Source organism: Macrobrachium rosenbergii, chromosome 16, assembly GCF_040412425.1.
Source record: "Macrobrachium rosenbergii isolate ZJJX-2024 chromosome 16, ASM4041242v1, whole genome shotgun sequence".
Classification (NCBI taxonomy): domain Eukaryota; kingdom Metazoa; phylum Arthropoda; class Malacostraca; order Decapoda; family Palaemonidae; genus Macrobrachium; species Macrobrachium rosenbergii.
This window is the reverse complement of record NC_089756.1, coordinates 29,171,554-29,193,017: the sequence shown is the minus strand read 5'-3', so window position 1 is coordinate 29,193,017 and position 21,464 is coordinate 29,171,554. Positions and strand designations below refer to the sequence as shown.

The 21,464-nt window shown below is 38.3% G+C and overlaps 1 protein-coding gene across 6 annotated transcripts in view; it reads left to right on the top strand.

The window, feature by feature from the left end:
* LOC136847251 (monocarboxylate transporter 12-like) overlaps window positions 1-21,464 on the top strand; it is a 578,535-nt gene that overhangs the window by 470,349 nt on the left and 86,722 nt on the right. The window contains exon 1 of one of the 6 annotated variants that reach the window (XM_067118756.1): window positions 11,636-12,499. The exons of 4 other annotated variants lie outside the window; for them this stretch is intronic. In XM_067118756.1, coding sequence (XP_066974857.1) covers window positions 12,457-12,499 — 43 coding nt within the window. In that variant the 5' untranslated portion in view covers window positions 11,636-12,456. Of the gene's footprint in view, window positions 1-11,635; window positions 12,500-21,464 lie in introns of those variants that run through there. One more of the 6 variants, XM_067118757.1, reaches the window with a different exon arrangement.

Genomic DNA, 21,464 nt, shown 5'->3' with positions numbered 1-21,464 from the left:
TCAAACCATCCTCAGAATTTTTATTCCGGAAAAGAATTTCACTCACCTGCCTTTGCGGGGGAGATAGCAAAGCACTTGCAGACTCTCGATGTTAAATTATTGCTCACGGTTATTTAAAGCGCACAGTCATCATTTACGCTGAGAAGTGTTTTGGTGCTTTCAGTTCCCGCGGAGCCGAAGCTCTGCGATCCAAGATTTGGGAATTACATTTGATTCAGTCCAGTGCTTGAATGAAAGAGCCGAGAGAAGATACGGAGTAGCCATTTAGGCTATTGTAAGTAGAAAATGAGGCAGAACTGAGACCGTAAATATTAACACCCCCGTAGTCGGGGTAGTGCCGTCAGATGACCTCATTGAGGTGCACTGTAGGGCATTATGGAGTTCTTTGCAGTTCGCCAGTCTCCTAGCTGCAATCCCTTTCATTTTTACTATACCTCCATTCATATTCTCTTTGTTTCATCTTGCTATCCAGCCTCTCCTAACAGTGTTTCATAGTGCAGCTGCGAGGTTTTCCTCCTGTTACACCTTCTGAACCTTTCTGATCTCAGTTTCCCTCTCGGGTAGGTCCCGGCGCTAGGCCTTTGGCCCGAATTCTATATTCCATTCTATAATAACACAGGCGAGATCGGGAAAGCTGACTTGCCTTGAGAGTTCTGTTTATGACGTGTCTTGGATGAAGTGCGCTTTTCCCTTTGTGGATTTGTATTTTTAGTTTTCTGTGAAAGAAAACTATGAGATGGCTTTTTGTCCGTCCGTCCGCACTTTTTCTGTCCGCCCTCAGATCTTAAAAACTGCTGAGGCTAGAGGGCTGTAAATCGGGACGTTGATCATCCACCCTCCAGTCATCAAACAAACCACATTGCAGCCCTGTAGCCTCAGTAGTTTTTATTTTATTTAAGGTTAAAATTAGCCTTGATAGGCGTCTATAGGTTCCAACAGCACGGGCCACCACCGGGCTGTGGGTGAAACTTTCATGGGCCGCGGCTGAGAGTTTCATGGGGCGTGGCTGAGAGTTTGATACAACATTACACGCCGTACGGAAAACTCGATTGCGTCGAAGAAACTCCGGCGCATTTCTTACTTGTTTATTTTGGGAACGGCCTAGTGGAAATCTCCATCAGGATTCTTCTGCTTTTTCGCCTCTTGAAGAACCTAGTATTAATTCTCTCATGAAAAAGGAGAAAAACTTCCTGGTTGGCAGTAGAAGGATTCCGGTCGACAGGATTTATTGTTTCGTCCTTCCATCCTCCCGTCGCCCCCTCCATCCTACTCTTCCCTCCTACTCTTTCCACCCTCTCTTTCAGAAATGTTCTTGATTTATAGCTACGACACAAAAAAGGGCCGTATTGATACGGGGTAAGGGCGAGAGAGAGAGAGAGAGAGAGAGAGAGAGAGACTGATTGATTATGGAAGTCATTTTTTCGAACAAACACAAACGGGAAAGCCTTGCGATGTTGGTTAATATAAAATGTGTGAACAACGAAAAACGGAGCAACACCACAAAAGTAGTTGAACCATGAGAGAGAGAGAGAGAGAGAGAGAGAGAGAGAGAGAGAGAGAGAGAGAGAGAGAGAGAGAGCCTGTTTTCCGATTTCTGTAAATAACCACACTACATCTGATCAAGTCAATACAGCGGTTGCGAACGAAAAACGGATAATTTATTTTCTTGAGCAGTGTGAAGGCAACATTCTCCCTTTTTCGTATTCTGGCTTCTAAGTTATCATCAGGTGAAAATTTTGGCTATTTTCGAGTTTGAAGTAGATACGCAAAAGACTCATCCGCATTGGGCGTAAAGATTTACTTTGCAGCCTATTAATGTGTTTACATGTTTTTGCAAAAAACATACAAGTTCATATATATATATATATATATATATATATATATATATATATATATATATATATATATATATATATAATGTATATATATACACATATATGTACATATATACATATATACAGTATATGTATGTTTATTTATATATATATATATATATATATATATATATATATATATATATATATATATATTAAAGTAATTTGTGTTGGGTTTGATTTTTTCACATATGTGAACTGGCGTCGCACGGGCCATGGTTACTAACACCAAATTTTGTTAGGAAGACTGAGTTCTTGAATAAGAATGAATATTTATTAGCCCAAGGATGCTTCCGGAAAAGAAAAGAGCAAGGGTGAAAGAATCAAGTTCTGGGAGAGCCAGAAATTGTGACGGGAAAGGGTGGTTGTGCTGGGAGATTTGATTGCAAAGGCAGACGTTAGACAAGAGATGGTGTGGGTGGTCGGTTGGGAGATCGTAAAGGGAATGAAAATGGAAAATGCCAACTATGGAACTGGCTTCTCGAATTGGTTTGATAATTGGGAATATATGATTTCAAAAGGAAAGTAATGATAATAATTGATAACACGAAAATGACATAGAAAAGTATTGCTCTTAATTTAAGCGAGAGTGAATTTCATAGGAAGGGAGAATATAATACAAAATGAGAAGATTGATGAAAAGTTGGTTAGGGTTAAAGATACTGAAGAGGAAGAAGTAGATGAAGAGTCAGAGTGTAGGATGGGTAAAGTACTATGAAAACGCAACGAGAGTATAATGAAAATGAAAAGTAAGACGTTTGACAAAAAGCTGCAGGACAAAGTTAAGATTGTGTAGAAGGGTGCAAGGGGGTTGATGAGGCAGTCGACTAACCACTAAGTAAACGCAAATGGGAATTTCGGGAATTTCACTGCAAGGGAATTAATGTGGAGGTCACGATAAAAAGGAAATCAATCATAGGAAAGATCTTGATGTTATTTAGAGGAGAAGCAGCTAGTTGCTAATGGCTGCTTGTGATTAAATATCAGTAAGAGGTAAATGAACATGAAAATGTTATGTAAGAAAATTAGATGAATGCTTGTACCGTAATTTTCTTAATTGTAAATAAATGGTGTTTGTCATTTGACTTTAGAAGATGACTTTCTATCCAGACTGTACAAAAAGAGAACTGGTAAAGACAGAGTCATTGATTTTTTTTTAATTGCTTTTGACAGAGTTCTGTCGAAAGGGGAAGCTAAGGGAGCACCCCAAATGTAAACACAGCGTTCCAGACAAAGAAGAAGAAGAAGAAGAAGAAGACCAACAATGAAGGCTTTAGAAAATGCCATGGTAAGACAGTTACATAAACAAGTAAGAAATGCACTGCAGTTTCTTCGGCGCAATCGAGTTTTCTGTACAGCCGCTACAGCGTATAATCAAGGCCACTGAGAATAGATCTATCTTTCGGTGGTCTTGGTAGAATGCTGTATGAGCAGCGGCCCATGAAACGTTAACCACTACCCGGTGGTGGCCGGTCCTATATATATCGTTGCCAAATGCACGATTATGGCTAACTTCAACATTAAATAAGATGAAAACTGCTGAGGATAGAGGACTGCAATTTGATATGTTTGATGATTGTAGGGTGGATGATCAACATACCAATTTGCAGCCCTCTAGCCTCAGTAGTTTTTAAGATCTGAGGGCGGACAGAAAAAAGTGCGGATGGACAGACAAAGCCGGCACAATAGTTTTCTTCTACAGAAAACTAAAAGGAAACACCTCATTTTCGGAAGAAGAGTAAGTAATAAGAACTGCGATTTCCCCACGGCATTTCGATTAAATTGATTGCTCGTACTGATATGAGTGAGAGAAAGAACGAATTTCTTCACCAAAGAAAAAAAAAATAAAAATAGAGTGGCAGAGTAGAGATACATGAAGATATATGACTAGACACCCTCGTGGATATTGAAGTTGACTAAATTACACTCCCCTATCAAGTTGATAGATGAAGAAAGAGCACCGTGAGGTTGTGGAAGCCCCCCCCCCCCAAAAAAATGGTTTTGGGTGAAAAAGAAAGGATGTCCGGGCGTTAAATTTAATATAATAGGCTAGCAAAGTAATATGGGCCGCCCTCGGCTAAGTTCATGCCAAAGCTTTGATATGGGAAGAGGCGTATTGAATAAATTTAGAGACAAAGAGGTGAAAGGAATGAAAGTTCCAAATAGTAAGAAGGCAAAGGAATGAAAGTCCCATTAGCAGATGGCTGCAGACGTAGAGATATGATGAAAATACTAAGAAGACTCGCTTATTACGAATGAGGGCCGAAGCCATAAATTGGAAGTTGGGCTCTGACAAATGGGACCGAGATACTCTTTGAATTACAGCAGGAACCGTCAGTCCAACACACCGAGAAAATAAATATGTGAGATATCAGTAGAATTTGCCTCCGTGTAGCCATGTTTGTGGACGGAGGAGCGAGTGTTTCGTTTTCAGTGTTATTGAGGGAGTGAAAGGGAAGAGAATCGTTAGAAGTTTAAGGCAGTAGGAAAGTAGCGGTAATTGCTGGAATATCACCTTCCTTTCAATAATAAACAGAACTAGTTGATGGAGTAAGGGCATGTCAAAATCAAGAGCTAGGGTGTGGAATTAGTTCACATATGAATATGCATTTTATATATATATATATATATATATATATATATATATATATATATATATATATATATATATATATATATATACAATGTATATATTATATATATATATATATATATATATATATATATATATATATGTGTGTGTGTGTAATCAGTAAAAGCTACAAACGTCCTTTAATATCAATTTGCTGTACCTCGGTAACATATATGAAAATATATTATTTCGGAGGTAGAGGAATTGGATATTAAGAGAACGTTTGTAGCTTACTGATTGTATATGAATCACGGTGATGTGATAAAAAGTCATATATATGTATATATATATATATATATATATATATATATATATATATATATATATATATAGATATATATATAGATAGATAGATAGATAGATAGATAGATAGATAGATTAAATCAGGCTGCTGAAAGTAGACACAGATTCCCGCAGGGACGTAAGTCATAGAATTGTCAGCAGGTTATCTAATCCTATCAGACACATAAGAACCCACTGAAAAATTTGCAAAGTTCATATTGACCGCTGAGACCCAATCATCTTAGACTCTACAGACATGAAAAGGACCGTCCCGTCGTTAAATACTCAGACCTCTCCAGTACAAATGTTTAAAGCCTACCTCGGGCAACTGGTTTTCCGCACTTTATTTTTTTGATGCATCAAAGTTAGTCTCTTTCCTTCTTATAGATTGGTTATTTTAAGGCTTCGACGATGAACTACTCCTATTTTGAGGTGTCTGTGTGTATGTAGCGTTTAGTTTTAAGTATTTTGGCTTCCAAAAGGGCTTTGGTCATATCAGGTCATCACAGTGTATTTTCGATGTTTGTAATATACTTTTTAGCCTTGCTGTTTCCTTCGTTGTTTATTCAGAGCTCCAGCTTCGGCCCTTACATACAAACACACACACACACACAAACAAACACACACACATATATATATATATATATATATATATATATATATATATATATATATATATATATATATATGATATACATATATGTGTGTGTATATGTTTATATATATATAAATATATATATATATATATATATATATATATATATATATATATATATATATATATATATATATATATATATATAATTGTTATTTTTAAGATAGGTTACATATTTCCTCATAGCATGGAAGACCATTCTCCATCAAACAAAAAATTATAATTTTGATAAGCATGATTAACATCCAGGAAAATGGCTGAGATTGACCGGTCAGCCCTCCCCTCTTTCCCCTCCTTGCTGAAAAGAGACAGTGCAGTCTTATAATGACCTGAGAAACATTGCAGTCTTATAATGACCTGGGAAACAAAGTGTACTGCACGCTTAGAGCAGTGTTATAGGTACTGAAGTAACCGTGTTAGTATGGACGGACAGTTGGAGGGGTTTTTATGCGGGGGGACCATGAATATTAAGGATCTTGAATGAAGAAAAGTAGTTTGGGAGGGGAAAGAGTAGTGGACATTGCACAGAATCATTTACAAGAGGTGCTTCTTACTCCAGAGATCACTGCCAGTGTGAATGGTAGATTATAGAAAGAGGTGTCGAGTAAAGATAAAGATTTGCGAGCCTCTCTTGTCGTATGAACATGAAAATGTTTCCAAGGGCTATAGTTATCAAGCAACAATATTACTTTCATGAGTCATTACGTTTCTCACCTCCTGAAGCTCTTGAAAGGGAGCCAACTTGGTCTTCTTTTGATGTTCTGAAGGATTTCCTCTCTGGTCACTCGTATTGCTTTCGGAAGCAACTGGTGCTTGACTCGAAATAACTGATATTCTTGTATGCCGGAGCAGTTGCAGTAAGTCCTTAGGTTTTTTTTTTTTTTTTTTTGCACTTTCGGAGGATCTTAACTTTATAAATATTAAAATCCAGTTTAAAATCGAATCGTTACATGATCTCGCACCTTTTGCCTTCCTTGTAAACTAAATCTGTCAGTGTACTGTACATAATCAGAACATTTTTGTTTGTGCTTTTAATTTCTTATTTCGTAAGATCATCAGGTTCTTCATGTCATTTCCCAATCCACTTCTTTGTCATAGAGCAAACAAGACAATTTCCTCAAATGCACTTACTGAAACTGAAGCATTTGGGCAGATGATTGGTACAAGTGCCTTTTCTGATACAGGGGTAAGCGGTGCAGGCCAACTGTACAGAGATGTATGACACACTACTGTAAGACATCCAGCTCAATCAGGGAATATATTTGAAGCCTTTCGTCTTATTCTTGTGTTCATGCAATGAAAATTATATGTTTTTTTGTTACACTTGCATACCATACAGCAGAGTGGATATAAAGAAATGAACGTAGGCGATAGTAATGTCAATATGACGCGGCCAGTTATTAAATTTTAACTATTTCCTGGAAGCAAGTGTCAGCATTTGCCATTAGCAAAAAACTGTGAATTTTATGATCACGATCATTCACACCGGTTTCAGCTCCCGTTTTTTGGCGCCTCCTGATCTGAAGAATGAAGACAGTTTCACATCAGTCAGTAGATTTTAGCTAACAAAAATAAGTCTCATAGTTTTCACTGCACCATTTTTACTCGATAACTAACTCGCTCTTTATGCTATTATTCAGCTGTTTTAGAATGCAAATGATATTCAGTGGTTAAATGAGAGCATTGAATTAATAGCTTTGTCTACCGAACAAAGAACAGTTTCATTGGTCGCTGTCGTTTTCCGAGAACCGTCTCAATGATCGTCAGATTTGTAATGGTATTGTCCGCTCATGGTTTCTGCAGTAATTAGTGAATTAGGCTCATTTTTTCCAATGTCGCTTCTGGCAGCTCACTTATTTCATTCCTGGTTAATTGACGAACAAGTAAAGAAGAAAAATAAAAAAGAATACCATTAATTAACTTCATATATATATATACCATACCTGTACAGGATATATAGGTGTGTGTGTGTACATATTTTCAAAATTAAACCACTACCCCCAACCGGGTGTGACCCCCAAGAAAAGACAAGAGAGTGATTGATTACTGTCAGATTCATTCTTTAACTGTTGAATCCACAAGGAGCAGTTTACCAGTGCGTCTAACGCCATACACACGGGGCACCATTCACCTCTATTTTTCTCGCACTTTCTCTGTTCTGTGATTTTTCTCGCACTTTCTCTGTTCTGTGATTTTCATGTTTTATTTTCCAGTACCCCCCCCCTTTTTTTTTTCCTTCATCAGCACTTTCTAGGTCTTTCAGTTTCCACCAATCTATGATTCTCGATTCTCTCCACTTCACCACACCACCTCAAAACACTATGATCCATCCTTTCACCAATGCTAACTTTTTGCTCCTCTTCCTGCGTGCATCTCCATATTTCCCCACATAGATTAAGTGGATAATGCATCTCGTACAGCTTCCATTTGCCTTCAGCACCCACACTTCACTTCTGTAAAGTAGAATTGGCTCAACAATTCATGCATCCCAACCTAAGCGTTCATAGACACTCCACGTTTCCCCTTATTTTCTGCGCCCATCCTGATGCTCTCCTTGATTTAACTATAGTGGTACTTGCCTTTTCTTTGACCCGAATGCCCCTTCAAATGAACTGCTTTCTTCGTCCAACATTCCACACCAACATTGCTCCATTTTCGCGATTTTCTTCACCCCTCGTAATCTTTCTAGTCGTCGCATAAGCTCAACTTCCCCCCTCTTGCAAACACTTTCTGCAGTTTCTCTTCACAGTCCCAATCAGTATTGAATAATGTGCAAGCATCAGCTATTCCGCATTCCACTCACGACCCATTTCCTTTCCTTATGCAGCAACTTTGCAGAGAAAGATATGGCGTTGCTGGGAGTTATGGGGTTCACGGGGAAAGTGACAATGGAGAGAGTGGAAATGTGTTTGGAAATGGGCGCGATTTTAAGAATCGTGGGGCATAACGTTACTTACTGCACGCGGGAGTTCCGGGGAAGGATTTTAATTAAGAAAGTAATAAGAGGTGATGGAAGGAATCGTAACTGGAAAATATGAATTAGTTATGTGAGGAGTTTGGAATCGAATAGGGTGGATAATGAAACAAATGCGATGTAGGACTGTTTGTAATCGGACATTCGTTGCTTGTTTGCCTCTCTCTCTCTCTCTCTCTCTCTCTCTCTCTCTCTCTCTCTCTCTCTCTCTCTCTCTCTCTCTCTCTCTCTCTCTCTCTCTATATATATATATATATATATATATATATATATTATATATATATATATATACAGTATATATATAATGTATATACATACATATATATACATACATACACACACATATATACAGTGTGTGTGTAGTTAAGGACAAGGTACTGATAATCCACGGCACAGATCAGTACGATGCCCATTAATATTGCTGACATAGCATATCAGCCCGTGAAAAATAGCAGGGAGTACTATTTATTTATAAAGGTTATTTTAGTGAAATGCACTAAAATGTAAAGTAACTGAATGCACACGTCACGTCCGTGTGGGTTGATGGCACGCTGACGGTTGCTGAGCCGTGACTTGCTCATTCTCCATCAGTATGGCCAAGGTCCTTTTACAGTAAATATACTCTCAGAATATATTTAAAGGACCTTGAGCATAGCGTTGACATTCTAATAACGCGGGAGGAACAGGGCATTTCCTCACAGTCTGGTAGCAGTGATGATAATTACAAAAAGTTTCCAAACTCGACGACTCATCGTCATTTTGCACTTAGTCAACACTAAATGCAGTAGTCTGCATAACTAATTATCCAAATGAAAGCACTTATTCTGTATATGAGGGGAAATATTGTTGAGCTGTCACAACTTTTTTTTTTTTTTTATAATACCCCTACCGAAAGAATAGGAAGATGATTTTTTTTTTTTTCACCCAAATGTGTATGAATGTGAGCATGATGTTTCAAGAGCAGGTGAAGAGGGTCGTATGAAAATTGGTAAGTAAATGATAACCCTTTGGGGAGGTTTTCGTTGAGTTGATGAAAACCATCTCTGCTGTGAGCCAGATTCCAGTAGCCTTGAGAAAGCCTACTACGCATGCTGTACTGAATTCCCTTGTTATTCTTCATCTGTCCTGGGCTGTGACCTTGAATAACTCGACGTTTTCAGAGACGCGGTCTCCAAATTGGAACCACAAGAAGCCTGGAGACTGAGGAAACGAAAGTCGTAAAACGTCGCATTTGTTGCTGTAGCGACATCCTCAACAAGAGCAACCAGACACAGGAAAAACTTAGCCCAGAAAAGGAAAAGAAACACCCAATCGAATTCTCTTTTTTTTTAGTTTTCCGTAAAAGAGAACTATCGTCCCGGCTTTTCTGTCCGTCCGCACTTTTTTCTGTCCGCCCTCAGGTCTTAAAAACTGCCGAGGCTAGAGGGCTGAAAATTGGTATGTTGATCATCCACCATCCAATCACGAAACATACCAAATTGCATCTAGCCTCAGTAGTTTTTTTTTTTTTATTTAAGGTTAAAGTTAGCCATAATCGAGTTTCTGGCAACGATATTGGCCAGGCCACCATTGGGCCGTGGTTAAAGTTTCATGGGCCGCAACTCATACAGCATTATACCGAGACCACCGGAAGTTAGATCCGTTTTCGGTGGCCTTGATTATACGCTGTACAGAAAACTCGGTTTTTACTTGACTTTTATTTATTATTATTATTATTTTTTTTTTTTTATATCTCCTCAGGTTGATTTGCACTGCACCGGAGTCCAAAGATCGCCTTTTGTCCAGTTGCAGAATTATTATGTGAATAAATATTTGTGAGGCTGAAAAGACAATCTCTGCCTAGCCTGGAGCGAATTTCCAATAGATGAGAGTGGGCTCATCAATAGTAGCCTACCTGAGTCATTGTAAAACGTTGTTCTCTTGTTGATATTAAAGATCGTTCTTGTTTTATTTTTGTCGTTTTGTTAATGTAATGACCATTCATAATTTACGTTAAGATTATTACCATTATGCAATTATAAATTAGGTGTGAAATCTTTTGTCACTGATTATACGTTTTACCATCGTTAAATTAATGACCTATATTATATCTCTCATTTGTTAGCTGCTTTCTTCCGTTTCTGAATGGATTTAATTTAAATCTTACCATATAAACACTTTATTGGTAAAAGGGCGTTTCCCTTCACAGGGGCAGAGCTTATCCAAAGAATCTCTCAGGAAATTAAAATTCTATTTATGGAAAATACTTTCATCCGACGATAATAAGGAAGCCTCGTTTTAATGGGTACTCTTGTTGGAGGTAAAGGAGCTTCTATAGAAATCCCCCCCCCCCGTAGGTAAGTAGTGCCGTCAGTGCACCTCACGGGGTGCACTGTAGGCATTACTAGAGTATCTTCGCAGCGTCCCTTCGGCCCCTAGCCGCAACCCCTTTCATTCCTTTTACTGTACCTCCTTTCATATAACCTTTCTTCCATCTTGCTGTCCACCTTCTCCTAACAATTGTTTCCTAGTGCAACTGCTTTGAGGTTTTCTTCCTGTTACACCTTTCAGACCTACGTACTCTCAATTTCCCTTCCAGCGCTGAATGACCTCATAGGTCCCAACGCTTGGCCTTTGGCCTAAACTCTATATTCCATTCCATTCTATAGAAACCCACTGAAAAATACAAGTGCCGATAGTATGTCACTAACGGAAGCTGGCGTGAAATGTCTTACGACTTCAGGAAGGAGCTCTCTGAAGCGCACCATTACGTTGACCTGAAACAACATTGCTCTTAAAACCGTTCATATGCGATGAGAAATGAAGTCGGTGTCGTGAAGTACTGGTGTGCGTGAAATCCGTCGTTGTATTTGTTTTATATATGTATTTATCATGTCTCGGAAGGCATTCGTCGAATAAAATAAAGCTATTTTGATACTGAACCTGAAAATGGGATAGAAAGGGATCAGTCAGAGCCCTGCACATAATTCAAGAGCATAAGTAATATGCACCTTCATTATACGCAAGACGAATTCAGCCGCAATAAGAGAGAGAGAGAGAGAGAGAGAGAGAGAGAGAGAGAGAGAGCATGTCAGCGCGCGCACTTATTACGGGAGCGTGCTTGTACATGAGACGAGTCTGTCTCGCTCTCTCTCTCACTCACTCCGATTCTGTGTGCCTCTTCATCCCGCGATTCCCACCCCCACTATGACTGTGTTCCTCCCGAGCCGAGGTTTGGGGGTAGAGGCACGATGTCAGCAGGGCTCAGTAGCCTCAGTGTTGGTGTAACCTTCCTTTGGACGATACGCGCCCTGGCTCTTCTTCGGCCCCGCTGCTGTTCTCCTCCCCTCTCCGTTCGCTGGTGTTCCACTAATTGTCTGGCGCTTCCCAAAACATCCCTCCCTTTTACCCGTGGAATTCTCTTGTGTTATCTGAGAGCTGCTCCCTCTCGCAGTTATTTGCTCGAGACGTGTATTACTTACCGTCGGTAACTGAGACGAATATGTTGACCCACCATCTGTCCATGTACAGCGTGCAACGTTTCTGTAATGTGGGGATGATCAAGGTGTTAGGAAATAAGAGCATTTTGCCCAGTTGTTCAGTGTGCTAGATGGACGTTCTGCTAGTCCCAAGATCGGACTGACTGGCTCCGTCTCAGGTCTGGCAGTCAAATGTTCGAAACAATCAACGTTATCAGGGATTGCGTGGATCTGGTCGTGAGCTGCAAGGGGTGACTGTCTCTCTCATCCTAAAATATTGAACCATCAATGTCCACTCAAGTTACCCGTGGCGGAGGGAGGCTATTTGCGACAAACACCCACCAAAGTGAAATTATTTCCTAAACGAGGTGGGGAGTTAAACAAGCTCAGAAAACGCAGGAATCAGGGCGGTAAGAAGAGGATACATTTCAGTGTAAGAGAGGAAAGCAAAATAAAAGACGGTCATTCCTTTTCGTTCTTATGGAAAGAGTTGTGTGACAAGCGCCATCGAGACTTTACTATTCATGTTTTGTTTACGAACGCCTTATTAAAAATGGTTGTGACGGAGATCGCCATTCCAAATGAAATTAGAAATCAGCACTCCTCAGTTCAGCAAATTATCACGTAAGTCGAGAATCCCTCTCCTTCTCTACTTCTCCTAATCTGTAGGAATGAATGTCTCGCCTTCCGACTTCTGAGATTGATCTCGTGCCTATCCATTTCCCCAGCAGCCCGCGTTTTTTTCACGCTCGTCTCAAAGGAGGAATGAGACAAGCGCAAGAGATGTTTTGCCGAGCGAGTGCCTCTTATTTTTTATCTTTGAGATGCTTAATGAGTTTCTGTGAAACTCAAATCTCCCGTGAAAAATATGACGGGGTGGGGGGGCGGTATGCATCTTTAAATTCCACGCCGTGGTCTGCATCATCGCAAGGAGAGTTTTCATGCATGCAACACATCACATCCTGCCTGTGTTTGTGTGTCCTGAGAGATGCAATGGCTTGGCTTTATATCCCTTAACGCTGCTGCCTCGTCTTTAGCCCTGACCCTAAAAACTGCAAATCAGGTTTCCTCCTTTCCATTCTGTGGCGGTCCCCCGAAAGCCTTGCTTTTGGAATTCTTGAGTTTTGCGTTTTGTTTCTCTTACGTTTGGTTTCGAGACGTTTCCAAAGGAACTAGTACCTTATAAATTAATAATAATAATAATAGTAATAATAATAATAATAGCTGTTTCCACGGCATTTAATTTATACAGAGTCTTCTCTATTCTTCTTGTCTTGATTTCATCAGCATGCTGGTGGCATATCAGGTTTCCTAAGGACATACAAAGATTTCATCAGCTGTCTTGGGTTTATTTAATAATAATGCACTTTATTCTAGCTCGTGGCTGTAAACGAATATAAAATTAAATGCCACTCTTACAGCATGACTGTTACCAATACTCCTGTTTGTTATAATAATTATGGCAATGATGAATTAGGTATACACTCATCAACAGCGGTATGGTTCGCTAACGATATCGAAGAAGCTCTATAGCACAAATAATTAAGAAACGAACAGCACCAAAAGAACCGACTGTTGATGTGCGAAAGGACAAAATGCGATTATAGATCTACTGCAGGTCGTGATCACCAGAACAAAGTTGTGTCCAACAGCGACTGACATTCAGAGGGATTTGGTAAGGCGTCCATAATAATAATAATAAGAATAATAATAATAATAATAATAATGATAATGGAAAAACAAATCCACAGTTATGTACATATACATAACTGTGTATTTTTTTCTCCATTTTAGACTCGCTACTATGAGTATTCTTTAATAATAATAATAATAATAATAATAATAATAATAATAATAATGGAAAAACAAATCCACAGTTATGTACATATACATGAACGTGTATTTTTTTCTCCATTTTAGACTCGATGCTATGAGTATTCTATAATAATAATAATAATAATAATAATAATAATAATGGAAAAACAAATCCACAGTTATGTACATGTACATAATTGTGTATTTTTTCTCCATTTTAGACTCGCTACTATGAGTATTCTTTAATAATAATAATAATAATAATAATAATAATAATAATAATAATAAATAACATTATAATAATAATAATAATAATGGAAGAACAAATCCACAGTTTGTACATATACATAACTGTGTATTTTTTTCTCCATTTTAGACTCATACTATGAGTATTCTGTAATAATAATAATAATAATAATAATAATAATAATAATAATAATAATAATAATAATAATAATAATAATAATAATAATAATAATAATAAATAACAATTATAATTATAATAATAATAACAATAATAATAATAATTGAAAAACAAATCCACAGTTATGTACATATACATAACTGTGTATTTTTTCTCCATTTTAGACTCGCTACTATGAGTATTCTGTAATAATAATAATAATAATAATAATAATAATAATAATAATAAAAATAAATAACAATTAAAATATGTGTTGGAGAAACAACGGTACACTCATATAATTCTCAAAGTTTCGTAAAGTGTAAGATAAAGGAAAGAAAGAACTCGCACACAAACAAATAATGTCACAAGATACAGAAGTCTCGTTTCCCCATGTTTCCCGTAACATTGATCTTCTCGCTGCACTGTTTAAGAGCCTTTGGATTTGTAGGTTGCTGGTGTTCCCAAGTCTGAGGATCAGACGGAATATATTTCGCCTGATAATGACTTTCAAATCATGCGGGGGATTTCACGTGAACGTTTTAGTAGCGAGGTTTGTTTTGACAGGAACATGAGAATGTCATTATAGCCATTATTACATTTTTCACGTCTTTTCGAGAACAAGAAAAGTTCAAATATGTGACAACATCCTAGACTTCTTGAGAATTTTACCAGCGAACGCTTGCAATTTTGTTTTTATGTATTTATTATTTTTCTTTTCTGAACACTAGCCCTTTTTTTTCATCTCTTACAAATGTTGTAGTTCAGTTTGTGTGCCCACGACGGCCAGGGCCATTCGGCTGTTATTATATTTTATTAATCTTCTTGAAGATATCTGTAGTCATCACCTACAACGTTTCAGATACCGCCATTTCATGTTGCTGAATGGAGTGGTAATTTCATACACTGTCATACTCATATTTTTGTTTTTTTTTAAGAAATGCGTGTGACTTTCGTTATGGTACTGTTCTTAGCGTTTCTAATGTATCTGGCAAGATTCGACGTATGACCTTAAAATCAGTCTCCTCTCTTAAATTTAAATCCTCTTAATGAACTTAATTCAGGTTTGTTCAGTGACTATTGTGTTGGTGAACCCATGTCTTTTCCTTTCTGTGTTTCTAAAATTGTCTTCCACGGACCTGTTCCTAAATCAGGCTTTGTGATTGTAAGAAATGTTGGAGTCTGCCTCTCTTTCGAGTGGTGAAAAGATACGCTCGAAGGAGGGGTAAGGTACATTATCTAACGCAGTGCTTCTCAGCCTATTTTTGGCCCATGCACCCTTTCACCAAATGTCAGAATGTCGTTCACAACCCCCTTTCCAAATTTGAGCCTGCCAATCTGTAGTCACAATTCCCCTTTGAAACTCTGAAATTCCCCTTTTGTTGAGAACCACTGATCTAGGATGTACAGTGAAATCCAAAGAGTGCCAACTTCTATTAATGCCTGATGCAAGGATTGGTCTAGCTGGTTGACTCTGCAAGTTAACCCTGGACATAATGGCGGGAGTATATTGCAGTTGAATATTATACAGTGGTTTATGTTAACGTTGACTATATCCTTTCATTTTCATAGACTGGAACATATATCATCTAATGCTACGAGGAGACAAACTAGGTATTGCCCTTGATGCTTCTTGTGTCTGCAGAGATTATGGTACTAATCTTACATTACTGGGATCTTTTGTTCTTCTGCTGTTAAAATAATACTTACTGTCAAGTCCATCTACCTGTTTTTTGCGGTTTATATATGCAGTATATAATATACATTTATATATATTTATATATGTTATGTATGCGAGTATATATATACTGTATATATATTATATATATACATATATATATTTATTTATATATACATTTTTATGATTCAAGCAATTGAGAATGAATATATGAATATTATATATATATATATATATATATATATATATATATATATATATATATATATATATATATATATATATATATATATATATATATATATATGAATATAATGGATGATGGTAGGAAGGGAGAAAGTGAGTCACACAACCGGTGAGGGAAGGAGTGTTTGCCAGAGATTGCAAAAGAGACTCAATTTTTTTTTGTGGAAGCCACGGTGGTTTATTACACAAGAGATACTTAAGCCAACTCTCGTATATAGAAGTGAAGTATGGAGATGATTGTGATTGGAAGAAAGAAGGTTGAGGCTGTTAAAATGAACTGTTTGTTTGGCACATGCAGTGCAGAAGATCTGATCGGATGAGAAATTTGAGGATAAGTAGGAACAAGTAAAATGTGCTCTGAAGTTTCCTCGGTGTAGTCGAGTTTTCTGGACTGCGTATAATGCTGTATGAAACTCAGCAACGGCCCAGTAGTGGCCTGTGTTGTTTGAACCTATATCGGTACCAGACGCATGATCATGGCTAACTTTAACCTTAAACAAAATCAAAACTGCTGAAGCTAGAGGGCTACAACTTGGTATGTTTGATGATTGGAGGGTGGATGATCAACATAACAATTTGCAGCCTCTAGCCTCAGTAGTTTTTAAGATCTGAGGGCGGACAGAATAAAGTGCGGACGGACAGACAAATAGCCATCTCAATGGTTTTCTTTTACAGAAAACTAAGTGGTGGAAAGGTTGCCGTAGATATAAGGGTGGACCAAGGTGATTTGAGATGGTTCGTTCGACTGGAAAGAAAAGACAGCATAGTGAACAGAGTCTGTTATTCAATACTGTTGGTGAAAAGAGTGTATTATTTCATTTTGTTAGAGTCAATGGAAAAAGACAGAAAGGGTTAGATAAATTGGGTGATAGAGGTGTTGGAAAGGAAGGGCCTCGGTAGCCAGTAGTGCGAGAATAAATGCCAGAAGGGGATAATGGCTCAGTGTATGTGTGGTAGAAGATTTTGATGCCCGATGAGGAACATTTTGTGTAGTTATGTGTTTTCTCGTGAACTCTTCTCTCTCGTAGACTGGACTGATCACTCTTTATGCGTTGTACGATTCTTCGACCGGCCAATGAAGAATTAGAGGAATTTATTTCTGGTGATAGAAATTCATTTCTCGTTATAATGTGGTTCAGATTCCACAATGAGCTGTAGGTCCCGTTGCTGGGTAACCAATTGGTTCTTAGCCACGTGAAATAAATCTAATCCTTCGGGCCAGCCCTAGGAGAGCTGTTGATCAGCTCAGTGGTCTGGTTAAACTAAGGTATACTTTAACTTATGCATTGTATTATTGACGTGTCTGAGAAATTTTTCCACAGTTGCAATTCTCTCTAATTCTGGCCAGATGTTTTCAATCTCTTTTGTTGTCCCCTTTACACCATTCCTTTCTTCCTTGAATATTGCTTTGGATACACTCCCAAAACCTTCCGAATTACGTCTTACAATGCATTGGCTCCGATGCTCTTATATTTCCTCTCTCTCTCTCTCTCTCTCTCTCTCTCTCTCTCTCTGAGTTTTGTCTCAGTAAATAATCAAACTTCCTTGCCTTTTCTGTCATATCAAGTGTCTCATAGGTTATTCTGAGATTATCTCTGAAGAAAATGCACTATGAATCTCTCTCTCTCATCTCTGAAAGGAGAAATCTCTCTATGAATCTCTCTCTCTCTCTCTCTCTCTCCCCTTGCCTTTTCCGTCATATCAAGTGTCTCATGAGTTATTCTGTAGCAGCTTCATTTACCATCTCTGAAGAGAGAAATGCACTATGAATCTCTCTCTCTCTCTCTCTCTCTCTCTCTCTCTCTCTCTCTCTCTCTCTCTCTCTCTCTCTCTCCTTGCCTTTTCCGTCATATCAAGTGTCTCATGAAGTTATTCTGTAGCAGCTTCATTTACCGTCTTCTAAGAGAAAAATGCACTATGAATCTCTCTCTCTCTCTCTCTCTCTCTCTCTCTCTCTCTCTCTCTCTCTCTCTCTCTCTCAGAGATAAAAGAGTATTTTGTCGATAAAAAAACAGACGGCCCAAAAAAGGAAAATACACTGAAGTCACCTACATCTGTGTCATTGCGTGGTGTGCATTATATTTAAGTTCATATATTTCTAAGCACAAAGCAGATCACTCATTAGCATTGGAGACTTAGTTTAGTTACCGACTAGGAGCGCGGCTCCCAAACTTACTGACTATGACTTTACGCAGAATTCATTCAGCCTCGCATGACAGCAGTGTGTTCGCTCACACGCTCTGTTGGTCTTTTGTGCCAACGTCAGCTGGCACACACGTTGCTGGTTACCTTCCAAGTACTGACCTGACCCATTGTTTCAGAACGAGACTGACCGAGACGACGATACGACGAACATATTAATAGTGCTTGGCGTGCCTTGGAGTGTTACTGGTGAAGGCATTTGACCCTGATGTGACCAGACTTCCTTTACACCAGGCTGACGAGGTCTTTTGGTACCTGGTGTTATGCTCCTCATTACCCCCTTCAAGATTGTGACTTTTTTGAGTTTGAAAAACCTGCCTTCTGATATGTACATAAAAAGAAAAAATACCTCTGTCGCCACGATGTGGAGAAAACTAAAGCCTTTTCTGCAGGAGTTTCATTGCATGTGAAAATAATCTGGTGGTCTGGGAAATGTGTAGTTCGTTATTTTCATCAGTTTACTTAGAGTGGTACATCATCCCCCCCGCCCACCTGGTTGCATATTAGGCTTCCATGTGAATTGTACTGGTCATGAAAATTCCCTGTGATTACACAGTTGAATGGTATACAGTTGCTTTAATGTCAGTACTCATTCTGTGCCTCGTTCTTTTATTCACTACAAATCCAACGCCATGATTTTGGCGCTCAGTTTTGAAATTGATTTTAAATTACTTGCCGTTATTACGTTCCTCTTCAAAATATGTAAAAGAATATTTCTCTTCGCGCATGCCTCTTTGTGTGCCTTTATTTGTGCATGCGTTCGCGGCGATCGTTTGATAGCAGGTCAACGATATCGGATGGATCTTGCCAGATGTATTCACTAGGTTATCTCTGAAGGCGATGAACTTCTGGTAAAAATCTGGTCTAAGTCGAGGTGGTTTCCATGGCAACGCATCGTCAGCTGTGAAACAATTCATCCCTTGGAAAGGAATACCTGCCTAATTTCATCCACCCTTGTCATGTCCCGGCAGACTAACAGGCATATGTATGTGAAGACATAACCTTATTCTTTGATGGAGGAAATGAATCACTTCTTGCAAATCTGGTAAGTGTGACGAGTAGTAAACGAGTAAGGTGGTAACCGGATGAGACCTACATGACAAATTATTATGATTATTCAGAAGATGAAACCTATTCATATGGAACAATCCCACCAAAGGGGCCATTGGCTTGAAAATCATTAGGAAGAAGTAAGAGGAGATAAAGGGAAATAAAGAAAGAAGAGCTCCCACTCACGTATTAAAAAAGAAACTAATAAATTAACAAATAGATAAGAATGTAATGAAATGGAAGGGGAATAGTATTAGGGTAGCAATGCATTGCACATTCGCTTGAACTGTTGAAGTTTTCATCATGGTTGATTGTTGACCTGAGGTGGTAATAACTGATGTTTGCAACTGATAAATCATTCCTGAGAGTCGTCAGATTACTAAACCTTTTTGGAAAGTTCCGTTTGGAATTGAGAATACCATGGAATCGGCTTTTTGCATGATCATTGTTTACCGAGGACATCTAATTGCGTTTGGTAATGAATTATTGATGTCGAAGATGTCTCCTTTTAACATGTAGCCTTTTTCGCTCTTGTATCATTAGATACTCAAGAATTATGAATTATTGTCACCGTAAATATGCTTCACGGAAGATGTCACGTTCATAAGCCAAACTGAAATTCCTCATATCTGTCACAATTATAAATCCCACGTAGGGGGTTAGTGCACTTCACGGAGTGCGCTGTAGGCATTACTAAAGGTTCTTTGCAACGTCCCTTCGGCCCCTAGCTGCAACCCCTTTCATTCCTTTTACTGTACCTCCAATCATATTCTCTTGCTTCCATCTTGCTGTCCACCATCTCCTAACAATTGTTTCTAGTACAGCTGCGAGATTTTCCCCCCGTTACACCTTTCAAACTTACCTACTCTCAATTTGCATTCCAGCACTGGATGAACTCTTAGGTCCCAGTGCTTGGCCTCTGGCCTAAACTCTATATTCCATTCCATTCCACAATTATAGAGCAAGCTGAAGCATTCTTTCAGTTTCCTGGATGTCAGCATAATAACTCGTTCGTTCAATTGTTCCCAGGGAAACCCAATACTTTGATTACGATTGAGACAGGTTGGAATTTTTATTTTTGATTTGCCAAAGTTGAGTAGGAAATAGAATCTTTTGCGAAAGTATAAATGAGACAAATCAAAAAGAATGAGACTGATGCAGGCACGTGCACTCTTAAGTAAGCTCCAAAATAAGCAGAACTAAACATCATTTTAGGAGACTACGGTATACTTTGAGCCATGTCGTCCCGAATACTTTTAAAACGTGAAACAATATCTGAGCCAGCAAGACTTAAGGAGAGACGAGATAAACTGAGATGCTGGGTAACATGCCCACTAAATCGTATAGTCTTAAACAAGTATTATTGGTTTGGCAGCATTATATCTTTATAAAAAGTATAGTGCGTTAAAAAAAGAAAGCTATATGATAATTAGCCACCCTTAGGAGGATGAGGCGGCGAGCGCACTTCTTCCAAGACATACCACATCCAGGTTAAGCATTTGATTACCGTGCTTTTGCGATGAATTGGATTGACACGTATGTTTGGCTATCATCACAGCAACAAAGATTGTTAAATGAAAAGACAATGCATATTGCAAACTCAAAAAGGGACACTTTACAGAAATGCAATGACGAAGGACATTTTTGCAAATAAGTCGATTCATTCATATTTAAAACGCTTGATAAACCACTAGAAAAAAAGTTCAGAACTGCAAGAGATAAAGTTGTGTATAAAACATTTCCTGGATTCATCATCGTCCCGTCTCTTGGAGAGGAACAGCTTCTTAAATCTCATGAATGGGGTATTTTGAAACCAAATGCACAATACAAAAGGAATCCACACCCCTTCTCTGTGTAACCAGCGGAGTTTCCACTCTTTCTGACAAAATATGATTCCAACATTTTTTGTTAACAATCCTTTGTGTCCCTTGAGAGTCGACAAATTTCCTTTTATTTTTGTCGTGGGTAAAAAGTTCTATCATTCAAAGACGTCAGCCTCGTTGTGTCTTGTAAAAGGACCCACTTAGGTAGGTTATCACCCATACATTTGTTTGCCAGTGTTTGTTTGCTAGTAACTCAAATAAATAAGCTTTAGATTCCCTGGCCCCACCCCCTTTTTTTTCAAATTTCTAAATTAGATGAAATGTTGTGATAATATATTAATGTAAAATGTAGGTTTGACATTTAATTTTCCC